General features: G+C 32.6%; 2 protein-coding genes across 6 annotated transcripts; one reads left to right on the top strand and one right to left on the bottom strand.

Moving 5' to 3' along the window:
- Positions 1 to 121: 121 nt before the first annotated feature.
- L(2)k09022 (HEAT repeat containing 1 homolog l(2)k09022) lies at positions 122 to 8,555 on the top strand. The gene is made up of 10 exons (XM_070292996.1): positions 122 to 198; positions 362 to 510; positions 891 to 1,185; positions 1,640 to 2,003; positions 2,331 to 5,645; positions 5,785 to 6,465; positions 6,570 to 6,887; positions 7,132 to 7,589; positions 7,673 to 8,123; positions 8,335 to 8,555. Exons 2-10 carry the CDS (start codon positions 369 to 371, stop codon positions 8,503 to 8,505), a joined length of 6,195 nt encoding a protein of 2,064 aa, XP_070149097.1. The 5' UTR covers positions 122 to 198; positions 362 to 368; the 3' UTR covers positions 8,506 to 8,555.
- A 393-nt stretch (positions 8,556 to 8,948) lies between these two features.
- LOC138931849 (uncharacterized) lies at positions 8,949 to 26,476 on the bottom strand. 5 transcript variants are annotated; one of them, XM_070293029.1, is made up of 5 exons: positions 25,935 to 26,476; positions 22,765 to 24,049; positions 14,576 to 14,761; positions 11,879 to 11,963; positions 8,949 to 9,754 (listed from the first exon to the last, which is right to left on the bottom strand). In XM_070293029.1, the coding sequence occupies exons 2-5, from the start codon at positions 22,802 to 22,804 to the stop codon at positions 9,685 to 9,687; spliced, it is 381 nt and encodes a 126-aa protein (XP_070149130.1). In that variant the 5' UTR covers positions 22,805 to 24,049; positions 25,935 to 26,476; the 3' UTR covers positions 8,949 to 9,684. The 5 variants fall into 5 exon arrangements, with proteins under 5 accessions (XP_070149130.1, XP_070149131.1, XP_070149132.1 ...); XM_070293030.1 differs by having other exon boundaries at positions 25,950 to 26,476; XM_070293031.1 differs by having other exon boundaries at positions 25,967 to 26,476.
- Between the last annotated feature and the right edge of the window lie 182 nt (positions 26,477 to 26,658).

The raw sequence follows: 26,658 nt of genomic DNA, 5'->3' as shown, positions 1-26,658 counted from the left end.
TTGATTGGTGCGGATCCGCCATATGTATTTAAATGCTGCTCTACCTCGTAGGATTTTCGAACGCACTCTTGCATCCTTGCAAGTGAAGTGCGCGAAAAAATTCCTCCGCTTGATTTGACTAGCTGGATACTGGATGGTTGGATTTTATGTTCGCACGTGTCTATACCGATGAAAATAATTTATTTGAGATATATATATGTAAGTTTACTTGATTTACTGCATTAAACGTTTGTACTAATCTCCAATGAGTTAATTGTAGTAGAAAAAAAAAATTTTGTAAGCATTTAAATTTATATGATAAACGAAATCTTTAAGGTACTTTATTCTTTTGTGAGGTTATCCATTCTTTTTGTTTATTTAGATTTACAATGGCTACATCATTAGCGGCGCAACTTAAAAAATTGAGAACTCCGCAGACGAATTTATTGCTGCAGGATAAGAAACGTCCAAGTTTGCTGTTTGATCCAAAGGAAGCTGCAAATTTGGACAGAGACACTGTACTGAGTATAGGTTAGCCCCTCTTCTATTTTTATAAAAATTGTACTTTATATATACTCTTTTATAAAGATTTATAATTAAGAATATACATTTTTTGTTTGTCAATTGATTTTTTTACTAGATTCTGTCGTACACAATTTTAATTGTCTTATAACAAACAAGTTATAGTTTGATTATGGAGTTTAAAAGCAATATAGAGATTTAGAAAGACATTTTTAAAAAATTAAGAGATTTTAGACCTCTGTACAATATTTATCTGACTCCTATTTTATATCTGCAATAATTTTATAAAATATGAAAGCTTTATGCAAAGGAGGATATTCATGCTTATAAATTCATTTCTAAAGTAATATATTTTTATTATATTTAATTATATGTTTCTATCTATTTAGGTCAGAGCGGTCTGCAAGAATTAGTAAAACTCTCTTTATTCTTTGAAGAGTTTAAAGCAACAATATTTGCACAGACCACTGTGCATTTTGAACGTGCCGTTCAAGATGTCACAGTGAACAAAAAATTGGACGCAGAGATCACAAAGTTTCTATTGTTACTCTCTCCTTATTTTTTACTGAGCGCATCACACAAAGCTTTGGAATGGCTGATATACAGATATCATATTCATCAATACAATCGAGATCAGTACATACTTTTGATTTTTCCATATCACGAAACTCGTATGTTTGTTAGGTATGTATCATTGATATAAGATATCGGAATGAAATCTTAATTCTTGAAAACATAATTTATCATTTGTATTATTTGTACATTTCTCCCATTTTTTTATTTGAAATTGTCAATTTCATAATCAGTATCGTTTGTTGTACAATAATTATATATAAAAAGATCTAAAAAATCTTAATTATATATAAATTTCTTAATTTTTTTAATTGTGTGTATATACATATATTTTTTCTTATTTATTCTGTGGCTAAACAGAAAAGAAATTATATTAACAGAAAAATGTGTGTATGTGTGTATTAAAAGTTTTATTTTAAATGTTATGTGAGAAAATATGAAAAAATTGAAAATATTGTATTTTAATCTTAATTTTCTGAAAGTGTTATTCTTCTTTTAATATACATTTTTGTCATTTTTAATTATAAAGCAATTAAGTTAAAATTTGCTAACTCTTTTTTTGCAGAGCTCTGCAGTTGGTGGATCTATCAGACGAAAATGATAAATGGCACTGGCTGGCGCCTCTGCAGAAACGTGGTGTACCATTAACTTCGGGTATTCTTGTTAATCGTTTGAGCACAGATAACGGACTTCTGAAGATGTTATGCAACCACGTGATATCCGCCGCAGAGATGTATTCCGAACAAGCTTTTTGTTTGACCACCTTGTACGCCTTTTACACCACTGCAATATTGGGCGTGATTGAACAAATATCTGTTACAGAAATTCAAGTGAATCTCTTGCTGCCAACTCTACTCTATAGCCTGAGAAGTCTCATTCCCGATCTTGCTTCTAGTAGCTATATGATCATCGCAAAACTGACGATGAAGGTAATTTAATATTTAATTTTCTTTATGTGTTCTGATTTTATCTTTACTTTATTTATATTTATTTTTGCTTTAAAAACTTGTTTGTTGGTTAATATTTGCAGTACAATATAAACATTTCTACAAGTTTAGATTATTTAAATGCCATGTGTTATAAATGGTAAAACGATCAATTTTTGGAAGTTTATAAAGAGATAAATAATATTTGCCTCTCAAAAATTATATTTGCTTTCCAAAAATATAAAATTATTAAGATTAAAATATAAATCTTGTTTTTTTTTTTTTTATATTATTGAAATATATACTAATTGTATGTGTGTATAAATATAGGTGAAGTTTAATACCGATACCACCGAAAAGTTGCTGCTGAAGATTTTCAAAAAAACACTCTTAAAAGAGGAGGCTACAATTCTTCTGCTCCATCTCTATCAGTCTCCGATTAATCGATTGACTGTTGTACCGCAAAGTTTAATCCTTCAATTATCGGATTTATCTTGGTTTATGGAGACAATCGTCAAGATTCATTCGTCAGGCGTTAACGCGTCTCGATTCATTGTATGTTTTCTTCAGGCAGCTTGCCAGGTCGTCGCCGAGAATCCTGAGGATACTGTCGATGTTCAGAACATGATCGGCGACATGCTAACACGCATCAATTTAGACAATGACGCAGTGGATGCCATTTTGTCAAGTATACATATATATGAATTTCTTAAGAATGATACTTCAAAGATCGCAAAAGACTTTTTAGCGAGATTCTATCAAAATCTTGAGCGCAGTTATCCAGAAAGGTTCGACAAATATCTGAAGAAACTGATGAAACAGGGCGACAAGGATTCTAAGCAAATATTACGCTTTCTTACTTCTTGGCCTTTTTGCACCAAGGAAGCACAGGATTCCGTTGAAATCTTGAACAAATTGACGCATATCAGCGCCGAGCAACGAGTGGTCGCCCTCGAGATTCTCGCTAAGAACAACGCGAACGTACCTGAGAGTTTCCGCGAGATGATGACGAGTACGCTTCAAGCTAGATTTTATGACAGCGATGTGAATGTCGTAAAGACCTTGCTGTCCTTTACTATGAAAAGATTGACTAGTTTACTACCCACGGATACTCTGGTGGATGAATTGTTGATCTTGTTATCGACATGCCACACGTCATCAAGGAAAATACTGGCTAAGCCAGCATTGAAGATACTTTTGGAACTTAGCGAAGAAAGCGATGAAACCAGCATCTTTATTACGGCTTTGCCGTATCTATTTCCGGCCGCGGACGAGGACGTGGAGGTCGCCATGGAGGTTCTTCGTTCGAATTTCGCCAAGAATAACACATATATGCAACATACATTAGAGGACATTCGCAAATCTGAATTAGTAAATGCCGAGGCAATCTCCTCCACTGCTTTTCATAATATTTTGAATCACAAGTTACTACCGCCTACGGAGAACATATTGAATTCCATGCGGCAACAGATCTCGCATGGCGACGCGGCATCCTTGTTTTTTAACATGATTCTATTAGGATCAGTTTGTAGAGTGCCCGTAGGTTCAATGCCGACCAAAACCGCGCGTGATGTCATAGAAATGGCCACGAAGATGATTAAGACATACTCGCGCGTTAAATTACTGCATGATTGCAACAATATTACTGGCAACAATATCCAAATGGCATTGAAGCTCACATGCGAGGGTATCCTACCATTGCAGGTGGGTACTTATGTTCTGGAAATGGTTCACAGACGACTAAATATCAAGTCTGAATCGAAACTCGACTTTGATAACAACGCAGAGAGGAGCAATCTAATCTTGCGACTTCTAGAGATGTTCATCGAGGGTATGAACAATCGCCACTGGCGGAAACACTATTCCAGATGCCTGCAGATCTTCTTTCAACTTCATTTCTCCACAGTGAAGGATCTCATTTGTTTTCTCGCACAGCTTTATGTGAAACCCATCAACGTGCAGACGTCCTATCACTGTCTGCAAATCTCCTCGCTATTGTTGGACCAGTGCAAATCTGTTCAATGGGCATTCCAAGATCAGGACTTTGTAACTAATCTGCTACTCTCGCTGGCAAGACGTAACAACGATTGTAGAACAGTGGCGTTAGACATTCTAAAGAAATTGACACAAACTTTCAGCTTTACTACAGAACCATTCTTCATATTGCTTCAGGAATTAGCAGCGAGGAGTGCTGAAATTTCCCAAGATCCAGACCAGCTCTCTCTGAGCCTCTACGTTCTTCTCTCGCCTGATCCTGATGTGTCCCATCAAGTGAAACAACGTAAGAAGCTGCAGCAGGCTCAAAAACTGTTGTTCAATATAGTGACACAGCAGGATGAAGCATTAAAAATTCCCATGGATCGAAGATCGCAGTTGCTTGACATCCTAATACACGTTAATAGTGCTGGAATTCTCCAGCAATTGGCTCCGTTAGGTCTTCAGCTTTTACAAAAGTTAGTGGAGGATCCTAAAAATAAATCGGCTGCTAGCGCTTTGCGAAATATATTGCAACGTTTTAATGGAACTACGGTCAGTGCTTTGAATGATGAACAAGTATGGTCATTTTTCGAAGCGAATATTCTGGCGCACGAACTTCAAACGATCACGGAATCCGGCGAGCAAAAATCGCCGAGCATTGTGTTATTGAGACAGATTGACGAAATATTCTTTGAGAACGTCGGTGAAATATCTCGCGATCTTCAGGCAAAGATCTTATCGAAGATGTTGGACGTGGTGACCGATTGCGAGATTAGCAGCGTAATTTCTGCCGTTGGCAAAGCGATTCGTCGAATCCGCATCGATGCGACAATCATAACGTCAGAATTACAGACGATGAAGTTGAACGGTCCAGAGGAATCAACAGACCTGGGAATGACGGCTAGCGCGATGAAGCGAAAGAGACGGCAGAGCCAGATTAAATTGGCGAATCCAGCGATGGTGCACAGTCGGGCATGGAAGCGTGGCGTTGCTCTGCTGGAATTTGCGCAGCGCGCCGATAACATCAAGCGCGAAGAATTACTTTACGGAGTTCTATTTGATCTGCTCAACATCTGTTTGAGTTTGGAGGAGCAGAGCCCGGTCGAGTACACTAACCAGCTGATTCTTTCGACAATTCATCGACTGATGACGAAAGCACTAGCGGTGCGTGATGCCGATGTGCAAATCGCACTTATTACTAAATGCATTAGAACATCGCGTAATCCACAGACGCATCATCACGCACTGCTCGTGTTGGTCGAATTGTTGAAAAACGTGGATGTGCAACGTGCTCTCCTCAATATTATGCCAATCTTTACATTTATGGGCAGTACAGTGGTGCGCCAAGACGACGCCTACTCCATTCAGATTATTTCCAAAACCCTGGAGACAGTGGTGCCAATCGTGAATGCGGCCGACAACGAGATACATGCTTGCGAATTACTAAGAACCTTCATCGTCTCGTTACCGCATATTCCTGAGCATAGACGATCGCCACTCTTCGTCAAACTGCTGCAACTTCTCGAGAATCACTTACACTTATACTATCTGCTCTCTTTCGAAAATCATGTGATGAAGACTGCAAATCAAAGGACTGAGCAGCCCGCGCAGCAAATGAATTTTGCTCTTCAAGTGTCCCAAGAATTTTCACCGCAGCAGTTGCTTCAGGTTAATCATGCTTAATCAATTAGTAATGATTAAACAAAAAAATTTTGATGACATTTTAATAACAGGAAAATATCTTTAAAATATATATATAAGAGGACTTTACTTTTATATCGTGAAATAAAACAGAAATGTTTTCTAGGTTTGCGTGCAAGTAGTCGAATTCGTCAAGATCCTGCCGATTGATATCGAGGATGAACAAGGGAGAAAGGCAGCGATGAAGTTTCCATATAAATATATTTACGACGTGACAAAGTCAATGCCGAAAAGTCTTCGGTACTATAAGATAACGGCCGTACAATTCCTCAGCAATCTCTTATCATCTCAGAATTTTATTAATCGCGTGGCTATGCTAAGTCAGGACGAGGCGAACGAGATGAACGAATACTACGATCGTCTAGCAATCGAGTTAATTTTGTTAATTCAGACTATTTCAAAAATCGCTGATCAACAACAGGGTAAACCGAACTGCGCTAAATACTGGAAAGTATTGCTGCATCATTTATATGATGTATTGGATTTAGTGAATAACTTGTTGCCGAATGCCTTGTTCTTGAAGAGTATAAAGAACTTGTTGAAACACGAACTGTTGTCTGTTAATAAGAAAGCGTTAGAATTGCTGAACGCGAGATTGCTTCAGAAGAAATTTAACGATGAAGATCACATTGATCTTCTGAGCTTGATCGAATCTTTGATGAACTTCTTGGACATTGAAGTGAAGGTCGAGACCCAGGAACAAGAAATTGTTCAACAGACGGTGCTGATATCCTTGAAATTACTGGCGAAGTTGCTGGCTATTGATCATCCCGCAGTTTTTAAACCGGTACAAATAATTCTTTTTTTACAAAAGAATTATTTTATTTTAATACATTTACATATATATAATTGATTATATTTAACATTACGTATATTAATAATTGTTCACAGATCCTGAACATGACGACAGAATTGCTGCGATCGAAAGACGGTCCAGTATTAGCCAGCGCGGCATTATGCGTCGCAGAACTATGCAGCTCTATGAGAACGCACGCTCTATACTCGTTGAATAAATTCGTGCCAGCGATTTTGAAGTTACTGGAAACCCATTGTCATCAAAACGTACCAGATGTGATAGTCATCAGCATTGTAAGTGCATTGCAAAAAATAGTGGAGTCGCTGGGAAATTTTCTGTCACTGTATTTGGATCAACTTTTGTCTGAATTGGCCATGTTGAGTTCCCTGTACACTGACACGGAACATCCTAAGGTATTTATGGTTTCCTTTTCAACCAAGAATTTTAGGATATAGAATCTTTCAAAGTTAGTTTTATCTTTCATGTAGTATTAAATAATCTTAAATATAATGTTTTTATAAAAAATGGCGTTTGTGCTGTATCACAATCAATTAATTATTAATATCCGTAAAAATAGATTTCTAATATTTCAGATTGTCTTGCCAAATTCTAATCCTTCTGAGATATGATTGTTCCATTTAATATGTGTTTGTGTAGATCGATATTATAGTTTCACGACTAAAGATGACGACGCAAAAGTTATCCAATTGCATACCTCTGCGAGTGTTGCTGCCGGCTGTCAATAGGACTTATCAGATTCTATTAACCAAGAAGTCTTATCAGTGTATACCATCGTTGATGAGTGTGCTGGCTGAGTCTTTTGAAAGCGTGCAAGCGGCGGACTTGAAGATAGAAGTTGAAAATCTCGCCAATTTCTTTCTCGAAGTTCTTCAATTCCGGGAACATATCGGAAGCACGGACGACAATGTGAAGTCGGAGGAGGACGCCAAAGTTACCTTGAAAGATATTATTGCAATCGAAGAAAGCGCCAGTAAAACGATGGTAGCATTGGTTTTAAAGCTGAGCGAAGCAACTTTCAAGCCATTATATAATAAATTCTACGGATGGGCAGCGAATGATACGCAACACAAACACCGAAATATAACTTTCTACAGGTATAAAAAAATCATTTAATTTTAGAGACAAACATATATGATTACTTTAATAAGATACAATAATGCGATTTTTAACTTCTCAGATTATCGGCGAATATAGCGGAATGCTTGAAATCTTTGTTCGTTCTCTTCGCCGGACTCTTTTTGAAGCATGCGGCGTCGTTGTTGAGCAGCAATAACATGTTTGTCATAGACAATCCACAGGAATTGACACTTCTCAATGAATCGAACAGAATTGAATTGGTGGAGGCGATTTTACTGACGCTTCACCGGGTTTTTGATTACGATGCGCATAATTTCGTCAGCCAGGATCGATTCGAGATTCTCATGCAACCGATAGTAGATCAAGCGGAGAATACAATGGGCACGAGGGAAGAATACGAAAGTCGAGCTAATCAGCTCATCGTACCTTGCATAGCCTCGTTTGCTAGTGCCATTCCTGATGATTCGTTGCACAAACAACTAGTTTATCAGACATTGCTAAAAACCAGGCATGCAAAGCCTTATGTTAGAAGTACTGCGTTAAATGCATTGGTAAGACTGGACATAATGATTAAATTCTTTATTATTACAATTTAATTTAAATAACATAATTATATATTGCGAATGGCGGTTTTTATTTTAATATTTATCGAGATATTAAATGATTGTTAATATATTAAATAAATTTGATAATTTATAATGAAGAATTAGTTATAGATGTTAAAAGATATTTATTTTAATATAATTTAACACCGTGACACAGGTGGAAATCGCGAGAAAACTTGGGGAAGATTTTATGCCGCTGTTACCAGAAACTGTGCCGTTCCTGGCGGAATTGTTGGAAGACGAAGATGAGATTACGGAAAAATGCGCGCAAAATGCTGTTCGCACTCTGGAAGATATTTTAGGCGAGCCTCTACAGAAATATTTTTAAATTTAATATAATTTTAAATGTAAAGAGAGATGTAAATGTATAAATATATAGTTAGGTTTTACATTAAAAAATTGTGTCTGTAAATTTTTCAGAAGAGATAATTTATTTATTAGATAATTTAGATAATTTATTTATTAATTTTCTCCTTTAATTTACATGACACATGTGTAAAATACTTATATTTATTTACGTATATTTTTTAAATTTAAGATCTCTAAGATAATTTTATGAACATAAAATAAATAATTAAAAGATAGTGAAAATAAGGGAAAAATTAAAGTTAGCAAAAATCTGAATGATCGTTTAATAAGCGAAAAAAATTTTTTTAGTTTTTGAAAACTTAATAAATGACAACTTTTAATTACCAAATTATAAAATCAGCTGATTAAAAATTAAGTTTGCGACAAAAACGACAAATAAGTACACAAAACTACTAAGAAAACTGATTTATTTTTAACTTATCCACAAATTGGACGAAATAGAGAATTATTATTTCCTTACATTATAATACAGAGTAACGTAAGAGTGTGTACATAAGGTCATGATGTAATAGGCTCGTGAGTTATGCAGTATCGAACCAATATAATCCGTTTATAAAACGGCACCTGGGAACACTGGGTCCTATTTTAGCGTTTTAAAAGTGGCTGTTTATATTCCTGAATATTATTTCTCTAAATAAAATCTTAGAAAGCATGTCTATAAAGATGTATTTATTGCGAACATGAGATGACAATTGAATACGTTTAACAATAAATACACAAAAAAGAAAATGCAAATGCGTCGAAGCATGTTTCAAAGTTAATTTGTCATTTACTGATTCTTCATGCATTTTTAACATTAAAAACAGTGTTGGCTAATTTTGAATTTTCTCTAAATTAATGCAAATATATAAGAGACAATTTCAGAATTTAAACAGTCACTTTTTGCATTAAAAAATGCACAGTAAAATCACGTGCGACATTGTCCTCAAGTGTTACGAAAAGACACGTTCTATTCCCTTCTCGCTTTTTCGAACGTGACTTCATTTTAATTAATTGCGCGGAATCATCGCGATAACTTTGAAGTTCTTCGAAAGTCGACCCAATGGGAGACATTTTTGTGATAACTTTCATGTGGACATCGATGATTCCTGGCTGGTACCGATGGCCATTGGTATGCGATCAGTCTGTGTTTCTGGGATCACACTTGGGGTACATCCGCCGAGCCCCGAAGAGACATTTCTTCGGCTTGCGTCGTGGCTGGGACTCTTCTGAAATGGAAAAAAAAAAAAATCATTTAGCATTGCATTTCCCTCGCTATATCTTGTTTAATTAATTTAATTTCTTCTTAACGTCTTATATATATATTTTTTTTAGTTTTTGCTTATATGTATTTTAAGGTTATTAATTATTTTAAAAGTATTATTTACGCAATTTAATATGATAATTTTAATTAAATATCTAGAGTTTTCTATTTTTTTTTTTTTTATTATACTCTATTGTATGATAGAAATTTTTAAATAATATTTAGATATTAATTATTAATTTTTATAGCATATAGATTATGTATAAAGATATATATTTTATCTAAATTATTTAATATTTTAAATTATAAATTTAATATATAGGAATTTAATATAGGAAAAAAAAATGTGTTTTAATATACTACGAAGTAAAAATTTAAACTCGGGATGTTTCCCGCCTTTTTCCTTGTCTAGAACGGACTATTTCACACGCATCCGCGACTCCGCGCACATCGCGCGTTACTTTTCTAGTAATATAAAACGCATAATTTACTTGTACAATTTCGCGTGAATACAATCCCATGTATATCAATCCGATTGTAACGTACTCAGATGCCTTCAATTAATATTCAGGTAACACGATTTCTCTATTGAACTTGTAAAAAAAAATACATCCAAAAAATCGAACGAAATTAACTCGTTATAACTTCGTTAACATAACAAAGCTCGCTAACGTACTTGTTTTCATAATGTGCGAAATTATTATATATCCGTGTGTCACGCAAAATCAATTACGACGAGACGAGCATTAAAAGTTTTTCTATGTACATATATCTATCGCGTATACATTCCAAGCTTGCCGAGTACGTGTAGGATGTTTACATTCGCTTGTTGTCTTTTTTTAGCGGGCGCCTCGACAAGTAACCGGGCGTGTCATTTGTACGCCAGACTCGAGACGCTACGCATGTATTATGTCTGCGACAAGTATGCGGAAAACGGCAAGGATATTTTCTCGTCTCTCATCGTATGATTTATTTATTTATAAATAGTAATTATTATACGCTTGAGAAAAAGAGAGAGAGAGCGTTCTTAATATATATATATATATATTTTGTTACATATTTCCATATCAATTTAGATACATTATTCGTTTGCCATTTTGGCACGAAAAGCGCGAAGTAATAGACGTGTCGGGGAAAGTCGGGACACATCGAGCTGAGATATTTACATCGTTTATTAATAATATGTGTGTTTGGCGAGATTTATACGTGTACATAAAATGAAATATATAATTTCAATCGTTTTATTATTATTAATCAATCATTAATTCGACTTTATTAGTCGCATCGTGTCGCACGGAATTGGCGCGAAGTTGGCGGCAGGAAGGGAAATTTCGGCGAATATCAAGGTGTAGAAAGTGCACTAAGCGGCACTTAAAGGGGGAGCAACAGGCAACAGGCGTAGCGTCGCGGAGGAAGGTGTAGCACGCGATTTTTGAATCTTCTCCATCGCTCGTGTGCTGTAAAGCTCGTCGTGTATATCGGGAGCGCCATATCAAGAATTCGCCGATTATATTAATTAGTACACGTGTCCCTAATTAATTCCGTCGTTCGCGATCGTTTGTATAAGTGTACGCGGGCGCCTGCCACAGAGAGGTTAACTCATCTTAACGGATGATCAAGAGAGGAGGACGACGAGGAGGAGGAGGAGGAGAAGGAGGAAGTCAGGGAATGGTGAGTTAGTAATAACTTATTTAATTTATCACTCGTTGATTATGAGATTAATTGCTCGTTCACAGCTCTGCGACATTGTTGTCACATTTTGTGTGATAATATATTATATAATATATTTCCAAAGTTGAATATCAGAAATTTACAGAGCGAAGTTGATTTTTTTTATCCCCCCGCCCCTCTGGGAAGTTCAATTATTTTTTTACGAGGCATATGATATAAAATTCGTAAGATTTTCGTAAGTAGATAAAAAAATATATTCGAAATTTAATAATAAAAAATTTAATTTTTTAATTTAATCAAAATTGAAAGTTATATTTCTTTTAATTACATTTTTATTATTTTATTGCCATTTTTTTCTTACAAAAAAATTTGTATCTACTTGTATCGATAAAATAAGATGAAAGGACCTTTACTTTACCTCTTTCTAAATTGGAAGATGATATACACAATGATCGCATTGCCGACGAACAGCAAAGCAATTAAGACCGTTGGCAGCACAACATCTGTAACATAATACAGATTTGATTAATATCGATTGGCTAACTGTCATCGTATTGATTCGATTCAGTTGTATACTTTGATCGTGCACGTTAAAAACTTGAGCGCGAAAGCCTCTTACATTAGGTATTGCTATCAGTATTCTCTTGTTCGTGGATACTAATAAAATCATCGATTATCTGATATTGATACTAATGCCTATTATTAATAATGGAGAAAATTAGTATTCACGATATATTCATATTGATAACAAAATTGACAGTCATTTTGATAAAATGAAATATTTATATCAGACACATTTGATGTTTAATCGGAAAACATATTTATATTTAATAACATGATAAATTCCTATTTATATCATCATAATCATATTGTTAAAAGAAATATCAATTGGTGAAAGAAACTCATATATTTTGCCATAACAATATATATATAGCCAAAATAATTTTTATATCAAAATTATATTTAATTAATTAAATGTTAGTTATATTGAAAATACTTGATATTGAAATAGATGAAAATAATATTAAATGCATCATGTTAAAAATGAATTTTATAGTATATTGGCAGTATAATAATGATTATTTATTTCGGCATAAAAATTCATAAGGATATGGAAAACATAAAAAAAAAAAAAAAATCGTACTGATAGCAATTTTGTGGGAGGCTTATCATTCAGGATCTCACATCATCTCTCGCCGAGTATTATCAATTGTGATATATTGAACTTTGAACGCCAACGTTCACGGTGAGTAATTGCGACCAAAGTTTCTTTTTATATAAGCCTGCTTATTGATTTATAATGAGACACTTTTAACATGCCATGTTATCTTTCAATGTCGTTCGTTCCTATCAAAGTTTTTATCCTGTTATGTTTAGCAAAGAAAGCCGTCAATTAATTATGTAATTTTACAACTAATTATAAATGATACTTTTAATAATTCTTTTCTTATATAACTTAAATTATGAATACATCTTATATAATCGTATGACATGAAAAATTATATTCAATTTTTTTGTTTGTTTGTTTGTTATGATATTAATGAATTATTCATAGATTCTATATTTAACGTCCGTTTGCCAAATACAAATTTACAAGCGTATAAATTAATATCTAATGTTTATAAAAAAGATTTTTGCACATAAAGAGAGAAATATATTAAAATAACTTAAATTATGAATACATCTTATATAATCGTATGATATGAAAAATTATATTCAATTTTTTTGTTTGTTTCTTTGTTATAGTATTAATGAATTATTCATAGATTCTATATTTAACGTCCGTTTGCCAAATACAAATTTACAAGCGTATAAATTAATATCTAATGTTTAAAAAAGATTTTTGCACATAAAGAGAGAAATATATTAAAATAACTTAAATTATGAATACATCTTATATAATCGTATGATATGAAAAATTATATTCAATTTTTTTGTTTGTTTCTCTTTGTTATAGTATTAATGAATTATTCATAGATTCTATATTTAATGTCCGTTTGCCAAATACAAATTTACAAGCGTATAAATTAATTAGAGAAATATAAATTAAAGAGAGAAATATATTAAAATACTGAATATATTATACAATATGTAATGTATACATCCACAAATTGACGATATAGACATGACAAAAATAGTCGATTTCAAGCAAAGTTCTAAATACAATTTTCATATTCGCTTATAAATGCTTGACGTTATCATCGAACAAAAAATGGGAAATGGGAAAAAATGGTAAATGGGAATTTTGTAATGTGAAATTTAAATATGCAAAACATTAGCGATGTAAAAATTAATTTTCATTACGAGTGATCTTTGAATTTAAAAACAATGCAATAGCATTTCGATTTCGCCATATAGCTAAGCAATCTCGATTGACAAAACGTGCAAGTGACAATAAAAATAGAAGAAGAAAAGAATTATAAAACAGAATAAGAAGAATCAATTTCACAATTGGTCAAAATTTTATTTGCAAATAGAAAAATATATTAATATTTCTCATTATGAATTTTTTGCTTTCCAAAAGTTGTAAATATTATTTACTTTTAAAATTATAACGATTTTTATTAAAAGAAAGATTAATTATTATTCCATAAAAGTATAGTCGAAAAAGGAAGGGAATTCATTTAAGTCAAATTTGTTATAATATATTTTTAATTTTCAAAAATTTTTATCGAAGCATCTCTTGTAGTAAAAGTTATGCATATTCATCATACTTTAAATTCTTTAAAATTGCTTGGTGATTTTAATATCGTCTCATACCTCCGCTCTCTTCCAATATATGGATTATACATATTCGGATTAAAACATATTATTGTTTCACGAGGTCGGTCTTTGCTTCAGAAAGAATCTTATTGCAATTTTGCTTCAATAAAATTATTAAAAATTATAAGAGGAGTGAGAAACGTTTTTCAATTCACGTGACGACAAGCTTACGTCCCAAGTTCATGAAAAACACTCACGTCGCTTTGATAACACAGATAACACAAATAACAGATTTGTAACGACTATCGGATTAATCGATCACAATCGTCAATAGAATCAAATTATAGTCTCGCGATCGTAGAAACCGTCGTCACGTTTGCCGTGAAAAATATCGTGAATTTAGTTGACTGACCTACGACGTAGTCCGCCTGCTTCATCATGGCCGATTGCGCCGAATCCATAACGGGGTTGCTGCTATCACTCGCGACTGCGTCCTCGCCACGTCCTATTCTTACCCCCGTCCCGAGAATATTGTCCCCAGACAGACTCGACAGATGATGATGTTCGTTTTCCGTCTTTAGGATCACGGCTGACGTGGCTGTGAACAAAATTATAGGCCCCTTCGATTTAGCAATCGCAAAATCGATCAAATAAAATCGTCGTAAATTTTGTTCTCTCACTCAAAAAAAAAAAAATGTAATACATTGAAATATTTCATCGATAGCAATTTTTCATATCTTTATACTCGAACTTTTCTTGTGTGTCGTGAAATATAGAAGTTAATAAAAAATTTGAAAAAAAAAAATGAGAATATTTTTCACAATATAAATAATTGATGTTGTTCCCGCGAAATGTCTCTAAAATTTTGGAGATTAAAAATTTCGAAGTAATATAAAATAGTTTTTGTCTCTTTTCTTTTTTACTAGTGTTTTATTTTAATAATTACATATAGAAGATAACGAATGCAATATGTAACGGTAAATTATACGCTTTATCGAATAATTCCTTAATGTGATGCTGCATAAAATTTCGTAACATGGTTATAATCACGATCGTTTGGGAATGATAAGTTCGGGATATCGCACATCTGATGTAATCCGGATTTGCGCGGTCGACAAACCGCGATATCGATAGTATCTCGAAATGATACAAGAACAATTGCCCGCGTTGTTGTAAAGCATATCGATCTCGACGATCTTCTCCGCGGTCAAGGGAAGGAATCGGTCTGCGTAAGGGTACTTTATTAACGGATCGATAAGATCGTAGTTTCTACGAGGGTAGTTGCACGTTGTCACTCTCATCGACAATTCACGGCAACAATTGTAACATGCTGCCTTTCTATTTAAAAACCATTGAATTTTATTTTCATCGTATTTAATCCAAAATATATTTCAAATATATGAATAAAAAAAAAAAAAAAACAAATACAGAGAAAAAATTACTTTCTCTTTAAAAAGTTTGTAATCTAATACTCATCTTGTTTATGAATATAGGTAATTGTTCTCTGGTTATGTGTATTTTTAGAGGTAATTTAGAAAGATGAAAAAAATAGGATAAAATAAGTAATGCATTCATGTCTATTAGATAACTGATAATATGTTTTAGATTTAAACTGTTAGATGAAATTAATAATAAAATATAATATCTCATATAATGCATATATGTATCATTCATTCACTTGTAGCACTTCTAGTATTGGTAGATACTAAAATTGCAACAATAGTAACATGTTACCTTTCTATTCAAAAATCATTGAATTTTATTTTCATCATATTTAATCCAAAATATATTTCAAATATATGAATAAAAAAAAAAATACGAATACAGAGAAAAAATTACTTTCTCTTTAAAAAGTTTGTAATCTAAAACTCATCTTGTTTATGAATATAGGTAATTGTTCTCTGGTTATGTATATTTTTAGAGGTAATTTAGAAAGATGAAAAAAATAGGATAAAATAAATAATGCATTCATGTCTATTAGATAACTGATAATATATTTTAGATTTAAACTGTTGGATGAAATTAATAATAAAATATAATATCTTATATAATGCATATATGTATCATTCATTCACTTTTTTTTGTAGCACTTCTATTATTGGTAGATACTAAAAATAGTATTACATATTTTATATTAATAATATAATTATTATATCTGCATGAAATATATATATATATATAGTCGATTCTAAGTTTGAAAATAATATTAAATAATATTTTTTAATTTAATTTTTATATATTTATTATATTTTATACATCTTGTACTTTGTATATTTAAATAATATTATGAAAAAGCTAAATTTAAATTTAGAATATTTTTATTCTCTTTTATTTTACTCTTTTCTCACATTGAAGCTGTTTTTGAAAAATTAAACACGTACATGTACGTTCTAAAATTGTTTTATCTTTGAATGTATACATAATGTCTCATATTTTACATGAAATATGCTTGCTACAAGGCACTTACGCAATTTGTTGAATTTAATATTTTTAAGCGCAAACATCGGCCTCCCTAGCGTGAATCGAATTGCAGGATCGATCGAAATAATTTCGAAGCAAGTCGCTGATTGGCATGATACCCGCGAGTTATATACCGTTATTTCTCTTCTGATTCCCGGAGCGCGCTAGTTTTTCCACCGATCTCTCGAGAGAAGCCGAGACCCGTATTCGCAACAACCGGTCATAAAACACATTTACGGCAACGCGTGTACGTCGTTATCTCGGCAAGCTGCAAAATTTCCCCAGTAGAACGCTTTTTTTCGCTTAACATGTCGCGTTACCGTTAGACGCACCCGACGATTTATTCTCGTTTTCCCTTTCTCGGCCGATAGCGCGCAAAATTTCCCATCTTCCATGCTAACGTTGAAAAGAAGAAGAAAAAAAAAATTGCACACGCGTTCTCCCTTGACGAATAGAGGAAACGTAAATACAAAATTACGTTCCGATAAGAGCAATTTTGACGCGTTACGATACGCGAGTGATAAGGTAGTGAGGTTTCGTCGCTTAAGCAATTTTTGTACTAAACATTATTTTATTTAATTAGGATGATATAAGGTTGCCAATTAATTATTAATCGAGGTTTTAATCGAGAACTTTATATTATATTTTGGTAATTTATAATTATGAATTAATTAAGATGATAAATTTTTGTTAGCAAAAATTCGAAATCTTTTTAGCAAACAGATGTGGAGAAAAAAAAAATTGGAAGAATATTTAATATTTTATTTTTCATTAGAATTATTCGAGTTTGTTATATGTTAATTTTTTTTTTTTTTTTTTTATTTGCATAAGATATGTAATTCACATATTTTATTCATTCTCTCATTACAAAATTTATAAAGCACTACTCTCCTTTCACCACACCATTGACTTTCGCGCAAACTTTTCCAATGCAGCTGGTGCATATTATTAATTACAGAATTGACGATTCCCACGAATCATGCTAATATTTACCGGACTGCGATTGAATTTACCAGAGAACGTTCTCGGAAAATCTTACTCTTGCTTCGTACTTTGAATTAATTTCCATTCGACGAAGAACCGACACTTTCTTTGGTTATATCGCGTTACTCACACGAGCAAACGTTCTCTGGCGCAATAACTATAAATACTAGCATTTACACAGTGTGTCCCAGAGAATCACCGGATATATACATATACATATATACATATATTCCTGACTGCATCTTCTATAAGTTAATTTATATTTCGGTAACAAGAAGGGCGAAAGATATCATTATTTGTCATATTTTTTATATTTTAAATACTGTATATTATTTATTATAATTATAGTAAATATTATATTTATAACAATTAAAAAATTTCAGTTGTAATTTTATGAAGGATTTTTTTTTTTTTTTTTTTTTTTTTATTAATGGAAAAATGATTTCATCGTCTATCTTTTATCTTGAAACATAGTTCATTCATACACAATAAAATCATGTTACTTTTATTTCCAATATCAATTGTCAGAAAATTATTCGATATTTTTCAATTCAATCGAACAATCTACAAAAGGAGAAGCTTGATTATTTGAAGATACTCTATACATTTGAACAGAATCGTATTTATTTAAGCACAAACGAGCACTGAATTGCGATGTATCTAATAGCGAGGCCGGTGCATATTTAGATAAGAAAAGATAATTTCTGGAAACTGTCTAATAATAAGAAACATTAGCGCAAAAATTAATGTTAAGTAGCTGCAAAAATGTTGTCGCCTTTAATTTTTACAAAATATTAAATCTAAAATATCTATAGATGGCAAGTATTTTCAAATGTATTTTTATTTTAAGTAAAGTTGTTATTTTTTTTATTTCGATATTTTTACATAGATTCCAAATTTATTCGATAAAAAAATGATAAGGAAATTGAAGAGTCGCGCTTCCAATGAAACTACATCATTCAATTATCAGTTCCCGATATCCTAAAAAAGGCTGAATGAGCTTTTCCATTAAAGATTAAAACATATTTTAAGACTTTCGATTTAAATATATTTAAAATATCAATAAAATACAGTTATTTAAAAATCTTCACATTTCTTTTAAAATAAGTTCTACCATTTGGGGGGGGGGGGGGAAATCTAATTAATAGTAATAATTTAAGTTTCGTATCTTTCCATATATTTAAAATAAAATCAAAATAGATAAAAGATCAAATGTCTATATATATATATATTTAGATATTTTAATTTTATGTGGAATTTGGTGAAATATCGCGGTAAACTTTACATTTGAATTTTTCTTTCCACTTTTTAAACATTATTTCAGTGAGATGAAAAATCTCTAATGAAAATGTCAGAGAGATGAACTATTTCGAAAGTAATCAGTGTGGTTCTATCTCGGTTGCGATTCTTTCATTCATCGAGCTGAGCACGTGAACATGCAAGCGTGCACGCGACAGTTGAATGATTCCTATGAATAATTTCCATCGTACGATCGTAGAGAGAAAAAAAGAGTGGGACGATATGGAACAACTGTATGTGCGTCAATAACTCTGAGAAGCGCTTGCTCGACAGAGGCTTACGATGCAAAGGAATCGTATGATGTTGCTTATCGCAACTCAATGTAGGAAGATTTCGATTAAATTTACCGATTAGACGCGGGTCAAGCCGGGATTATCAGTGACCTCGTGATATTCTTGCATCCGTTGTTTTTTTTTTTTTCCCTCCCCTACTTCATGTTTATAGCACGCGCCGTTTAAAACACGCGAATGCAAATGATCTCTTCGAAAAATAAGAAGATCAGGTACTCGCTCATCATTTTGAAAGAATCTCTGAGTAAATAGAATTAATAGATACAATAACAGAGTGTTGCGTTTTGTTGCGATTTGTTTCTTACGAGATAACGCACGAGATTAGTATATAGTAAATAATAAAGGCGGATTAAAATAATTAAAGTGATGATTGAACGATGGACATTCTTTAATTCTCTATAATAAAATATTAAACATTTATTTTAATTTTCTTTTCTCTAGAAAAAATAAATTATAATAATGAACATCTAGCATCCAAGTCTCGCAAGTTCTTAAATGAAGATAGGAATGTGTGTATTCTGACTTTTATTTGTTAAAATAAATTTTGCAAATTTTTACAATATATTGTAGAAATAAAGCATTCCCAAAATATTTTCAAATAAAGATATAAATAATAAGCTATCACTTAGCCAATTTAAGACAGTAAAGTTGAAAATAATAATCTTCTCTCCTCTTTTTGTATTAAAAATATTACATACCGCGCCTCTTAAAATACCAAAAAGGGATGAAAGATGATTCGTACGAATACTGTGCGTCGTATCGCAAGATACTGAAAGGCTTTCCGTTGCTGCGAGCTATCTTTGCCCATCAACTAATCGTCATAAATTGTCGGCAGCCCCCTAATGCGTTTAATCCCCAAACGGTTGACAAAATGAGGGGACCAGCTAGCTTTGTCTCTAATGCCGAGTTGTTTCGTGGAATGACCGCAAAAAGAGAATCTACGCGTCAAGAATTTTCAATTCGGATTTGCAATTCAAGTTGTGTAACAACAAACACACGCATTCTTTCGAGTATAATAATCGTGAAATTTATCTTTCTAATATTTTATATATTACATATGAAGTTATTTGATAATGTGGCTTCTGACATATGCGTATAAATATTTTTTATTGATCTTCTATAGACGTATATCCGATATTTCATACACTTATATTTTATCTGAAAAGAGACAATAATATTTTATCGTTTAGGTCGTTAAGTCTGTTTACGGATATTGGAAAAAATATAAATTCAATATTTTATAAAAATTTATATATATATATATAATAAAACTCTGTAAAATCGTTTTTAAACATGTGGGTAGAATTTATAAATATTATATATAATATCTCACGCACACACATACAATATAATATATCGATATGTCTCAAAATTAAAAAATAGGAAAATTTAAATTCAAAATTTAGATCAGGATTTATTGAAAGAGAATTCGAAGATGATATTGAAATCCATATGTTTATTTATATAAATTTGTAAGATTAAGAATAGATTAAGGAAGAATAAGATTATGTACACGAATATGGTACGTTAATTTGTGTAAATTTAAGATTATCGTGTTCTGCATTGAATGTTAAAACATTTAATTGTTATCTATCACGTGTCTTTTGTTCAAATCAGCATAATTCGGCGGTTAGTATTCGACTATATTCGTATTTGTTATTACAATTCCATGAGAGTCCAAAGTCCAAGTTCTCGATACAGTTGGACAAGCTGAGCAATTTCAATACGAGCATTGTTCAAAATTACATCATCCTCGGAGAGAATTAATTTTAGAATAAGCGTGATAAACTTTTGAAAATTTAATCCTACAATATGATCAACATTATCAACCAGGTAACCAGAGAGTAGCACTTTTAAAAAACAAATAATAAAAAATATATAAATAAAATACATAATTAAATAGAATTAAAGTATATTTCAAAATTTGTTTTCCAGTATCAAAAATATTTCTTTTTCACGCAAGAAAATAATGATTATTTATCATCAATAATATTGCAATAGCGAAACTGTAGGACAAGTAATTTCAAAATATTCATAATAATCAGCGTATTTGGAATAAGTAATAAGTCAGATGTTAGAAGACACAAATGGTCCTTTTCGTGTAATTATATAACATGAATTATATAGCATGATAATAATATGTTACATTGTCTTATTGAATGGACACGAGAATGAACAAGGACAGTAGTGTCGACGTAATAAAAGATAAGAGAATGGATCTGGAGCGAAACCGAGACACAGCCGTTTTGTACGTTACAGGAGTCACGTATACCACGTGAAAAAAAAAAAGAGCGAACTAATTCACACAAAGCCGGCTATGTGGAAAGATATCGAAGAATAACCAAGTCGAGAGAAATAATTAGATGGCCTTTTTATTGTCTTTTTCACGCGAGAATTAAATAGTTTTAACATTCGTCCTCTGACGGATTTTGCGCACGCGCGCGCGGCTGAGTTAGATATTCTTATTCAGATTTAATTTATTAGATTCATTTAGGTTTCATTTATGATAAATACGGAGAAAATATAAAAGGAAATACCGAATATTATAAATAATATTATTAGTAATATAAAAAATAAATATACACCGAAATTTATGCAAATTTATCAAAACTTAATTCATGAAATTTATTGAGTTTCAGTTAAATTTGAAGATATAATTAAATTGCAATGTTTAATTTTGAAAGTAAGTGATCTCGCCAGGCAGATCCATCCATTCTTTGCGGTTGGACGCTCCACTTCGCTGAATCAACATATAATTATTAATGTCAGCCGTACAAACAACGCCATATCGTTTCGCGATAGTGAAATTCAATTCTGCCGCTGTCGCGCGAACGGACTGATTTCCTTTGTGCAACATTTTTTTTTAGCAGGATTTTGCATTCCGTCGCAGGCTCGATTACAATCGAGCGTGAAAAATGATCGTTATCATTTTTTCATGCAACAAGCTTTAAATCAGCGTAGGGAACAACGAGGGGAGAGGATAAAGATAAATGATATCGAGAAATGTGTGTGATGACAGAATAAAGTGAAAATATAAAATTCAAAATATATCTCAATAAATGACAAAATTGAAAATTTCGTGACAATATGATAAAATGCAACGTTTCAATATATATATATATATATATATATATATATATATATATATATATATATAAATAATTTATTTAATATCCAAACAAAACATTTAAATATGAAATACGAATTTTCATCGAGTTGTTAAAATATTTCTAATATTTCATTAACTTACTTTTCTCATCTAAAACTGATATCCGTTAATTATCTGATAAAAAATATTGTCGGTATAAAAAAAAAGTAAATTATAATTTAACTTATAATTATATTATAATCGTAACTTATAATTTATTCAAATAGCAGCAATTAAATTCAATTATCTTCCTTTGATTTGCAAAAACATTTAATCGTAAAATTTATATGTATATAATGTAGGTCATAATCATACACACATATCTCTTCTCGAGTTTATTGGCATAAATTTGCGAAATATACCAAATATTTTATTTAGCAATTTACGTAATGTCGCGTAAAAAAAACATGTCACACTCACTTATCAGGTTCTTGAAGGTATCGGTGAATATTCGAATCATCGTGAAGTCTGTCTATCTCGAAGATCCAACTAAAATCTATTATCAAACGTCCCCGGCTGTCTGTCAGCTGCTGTTGTACACCATCAACATGACACGAACTCTGCTGCTCGTTGCAGTAGTACTATTTTCTATCTCTCTCTCTTCTGTTACTTTTCCTAGATCCTACTGAAAGGACCGAGGTCAAAATTTCGTGTCAAAATTCTTGGAAATTCTTTTCACGCTATTTCTCTCTTTCTTTCTCTCCTCTCTTCCTCACTCTGTCTCTCTCTTTTTGTACACACGTGATTGCAGTACGAATTAGTTAACAAAGAAAAGAATATCGATCGAGATTCACCTCGCGAGAGGAAAGTTGGCGAATAAGTCGTCTAAGGAAAATTCACAATGAGATGAAAAACGTGACTGTAATTTTTTATGATTCACCGATTGAAGATTATATAGAGGTTTTTTTTTTTCTCGTCGACTTCCTGCAACGCCTGTGCAATTAGGATGATGAATTTCGTAGTCTGTTATATGCTGCACGTCGCGGAAGGAAAAAAAAGAATTCAATATCTGCACAATGTCTTCTTGATGTAGCAGGAGATCTTAAATCTCTCTCTGATGTCTTTTCAGCATTGAAGATGTTTCACTTTTGAAATACACCTTCCGCATCGAAGATAACGTGAATCCTATCTCTTTTTCATCATCTTGCGACATGGCAGGAAACTTGAACTCCCGAAACATCGATCCCAGAATATAGGAAATCTAAAATATTTTTATCCTCGAGTAAAAAAGTCGAGTTCACAATTTTCTTTTCGAGAAAACTTGCATCTCAATCCTGTTTATTCTTGAAGAGAGATACGAGATCTCCTCTCGTAGCCTCGATTAACGTTGGACGCTCGAAATTTTCTTATCGAATTTCTTCGAGCTTTTAAACAAAGTCCCGAAAAATATTCTCATCAGACGTTACGAAAAATCGCTCGAGATATCGTGCGACGAAGGTACACACGCGTGCAAGCCGTATCACTGCCGGGAAGACTCTGCCGTGGCTCGTGCTGTCATCGTCGACGCGCGCGCGCGCGCGCGCGCTTGCCCGTTTCCACCACACGCGCTCTCCTTCGTTCCAAACTATACTCTACTCTAACACCGACGACGCGTTTGTCACGAGATACTGACTGAACCGGGCCGACGCTATTCGGCTTTATTGTCCGCCGACATGCGTATGGCAATGTGGCATGATTCCTCCGCCGTTCGTGCCCTTTGACCCAGCTGCAAAAAAAAGGGGTGAAGGGGCAAGAAGAGGATGGTAGATCACACGGAAGAGCCGCGTTATCTCTTATCGGCTTCCTCGTATGATCCTCCCTCCTTCCCTCCCTCCCCCTTCCTTTCTCTCGTATTTTTATCTCGCCACCAAACTTTTTTTTCTATCGATATCCTTTTTACAAGTTCATTGATAAAACGCATTGATTAAATTTGTTGGTCAGATTAACTGTATGTAAAATGCATGACCTGGGTCAAATTTTTTTTTTTTTTTTTTTGCTCGGAAGGAAAGAAATTTTTATCTCTGGAATGTATCACATATTTGTCATTCTTGTATCTTGGAAGAAGAATTTGAAGTAAATACACGTGATTACTTTTAGAGATACGTGAGATTCCTATAATATTATTATTACTTACAAATAAAATACTCCAAATATCATAATGAGGTCGTCGCATTTTCAGGATTAATCTTGATTAAAACTAATATGATATATAATTACGAGATGTTTTTTAGATCGTTTTTCCTAAATATTTGTTTCAAGTATACAATATTTCGGGTATATCGGAAAAAAATAATGTAAGTGGGATGAAACTAAATCAAATTGAATTATCAAATTAATTATATTCACGTGTTAATAGTAATTGCTGTAATGTATTTTTATCGCGGTGCAATCATTACAGCGACGTAATACGCGTAATCGAATTACGCAACTTTGTTGATCGGTTGACTCGCGTATTCGCGGAGAAAATTAATTATATTATGTATTAAAAAGTATTAATAGAATTACCGTATAATTTATAGATCTTTTTTATTTTCTCTTTATACATAATATAAAAAAAAAATATAAAAAAATGATAAAAAGAATATAATTGAAATCAGTTCTCTTTTGCAACCGGATTTTTAATTACTTATTAAGCTACAATAAATGCGAAAAATCTATATTGATGCACTGAATTTCTTAATCCGTGTATATTGAAAAAGATATGTCTCGAGAAACGAAAATATATTTCTCTCGAAATTTCTATCACTTTTCTTTTAATTTCGCGTTCTTATTTTACATTGTAATGCAATAATTTTATTTGTTTGTCTTTATGAATCATGGTAGACATTAAGATATAATTGTATTTAATATGTTTCCCCATTGTATGTTAATCGATTAAAAAAGTGATTAAACTTGGCGAGCCGAAGTTTATCATGACCCTGCATGACAAACATGCTATGAGCGATTCTGTTACCTAACATTTCAATATATGCAAATCAACGTAGCAGATAAAAAATCCCAAGAGAGAGAAACAGAGAATTATAAAAAATTTTTCTTGATAAAAAAAATCAGAAAATGAGCGAGAAAGAGAGAGAGAGAGAGAGATGCACGCAAACAAAAATTAATTACACTTTACAAAAACGAAGGATGCAAAGCGAGAATTAACGTATCTCCACTTTTTTATGTAATTGTGGAATTAAAATATTATTTAACCTCTTCATGTACAGATATCAATAAAAATTTTTCATCTGCAAAGAATACTCATCGAAAATCTGTTTGCAGACAGACTTATCTTAATGTGAAAATCTCTTTTTAATAAAATAAAATAAATAAAATAAAATTGAAAAGTAGTAAAATATATTTTGTACATATATAATTTAATTAAGATTTATAAGTTTGAAATTTTATAATTTTTATATGAAACACACAAAAAAGAATAATAAAAATTTAATTAATATTCATATTACGTTCGTATATTAAACTCTGTATGATACACATTATTATGAATATCGTACGATGAAATTTTTGCAATTTTAATCCAATATGCCAATACAATTTTGATTAAATACATTTTTGATATTTTAATTCACTTATCTCTCTCTTTTTTTTTTTTTTTTTTTTAATAAAATTACTATAAAATTCCTTGCTTTAAAAATGGAGATACCCGATCGCCGCTTACGTCTCCTTCGCATAAAAACACATTCCCTCACTTCTCATCCTTGTCACGTCACACAGACCCTTCGACGCGCGTTCCTCCTTTCTCAACTTCACCGATAAGTCATTATCGTGTGTGTGTTTACAGTCGGGTACAAAGTCCGTCTATTCTCCCTCTCCTTTTTTTTTCCCCTACTCCTCGAGCTATTCTTCTGTCTCGAGTCTCGACCCGCGACTTGTCAATTCAGTTATCTAAAAGCTTCCTCCTCGCGAATATTAATCGATATTTGATATTACATGTATATTTCGCGACACCGATCGCATTTTTCTCCTTTTCCTCTCCTATCTCCCTTCTTCTCGCTGGTCGAAGTCTCGTGCTATTTTCGCACCGTGTAATTACGTCTTGTTAAAGCGCAATTAACGGCTCGATTATTTCTGAACTTTGCTCGCCGAACACGTCATACAGCGAGCGCGTGTCTTTTAGAATTTATAGTTTTATCGCCGACCTTGATGATTTACCCCCTCCCCTCCCTCCCTCCCCCCCGCCCGCCAGTTTCAGCATCCTTTCGTGCGATCCCGCCGATCGTTGCATTCTCTGGAAAACGCCCCGGCTGATCTATTTTATTGTTGGTCTCGAGACGAGATTTAATCTCGATTCAACCTACGAGACTTTTCTTATCTACGTAATTTTTGTTATCGTTA

The sequence above is a fragment of the Polyergus mexicanus genome, unplaced genomic scaffold, assembly GCF_030449975.1.
Source record: "Polyergus mexicanus isolate NDT 795.1 unplaced genomic scaffold, iyPolMexi1.0 SCAF_3, whole genome shotgun sequence".
Classification (NCBI taxonomy): Eukaryota; Metazoa; Arthropoda; class Insecta; order Hymenoptera; family Formicidae; genus Polyergus; species Polyergus mexicanus.
The sequence above is the reverse complement of the archived record's forward strand: the minus strand, read 5'-3'. Positions and strand labels throughout refer to the sequence as shown.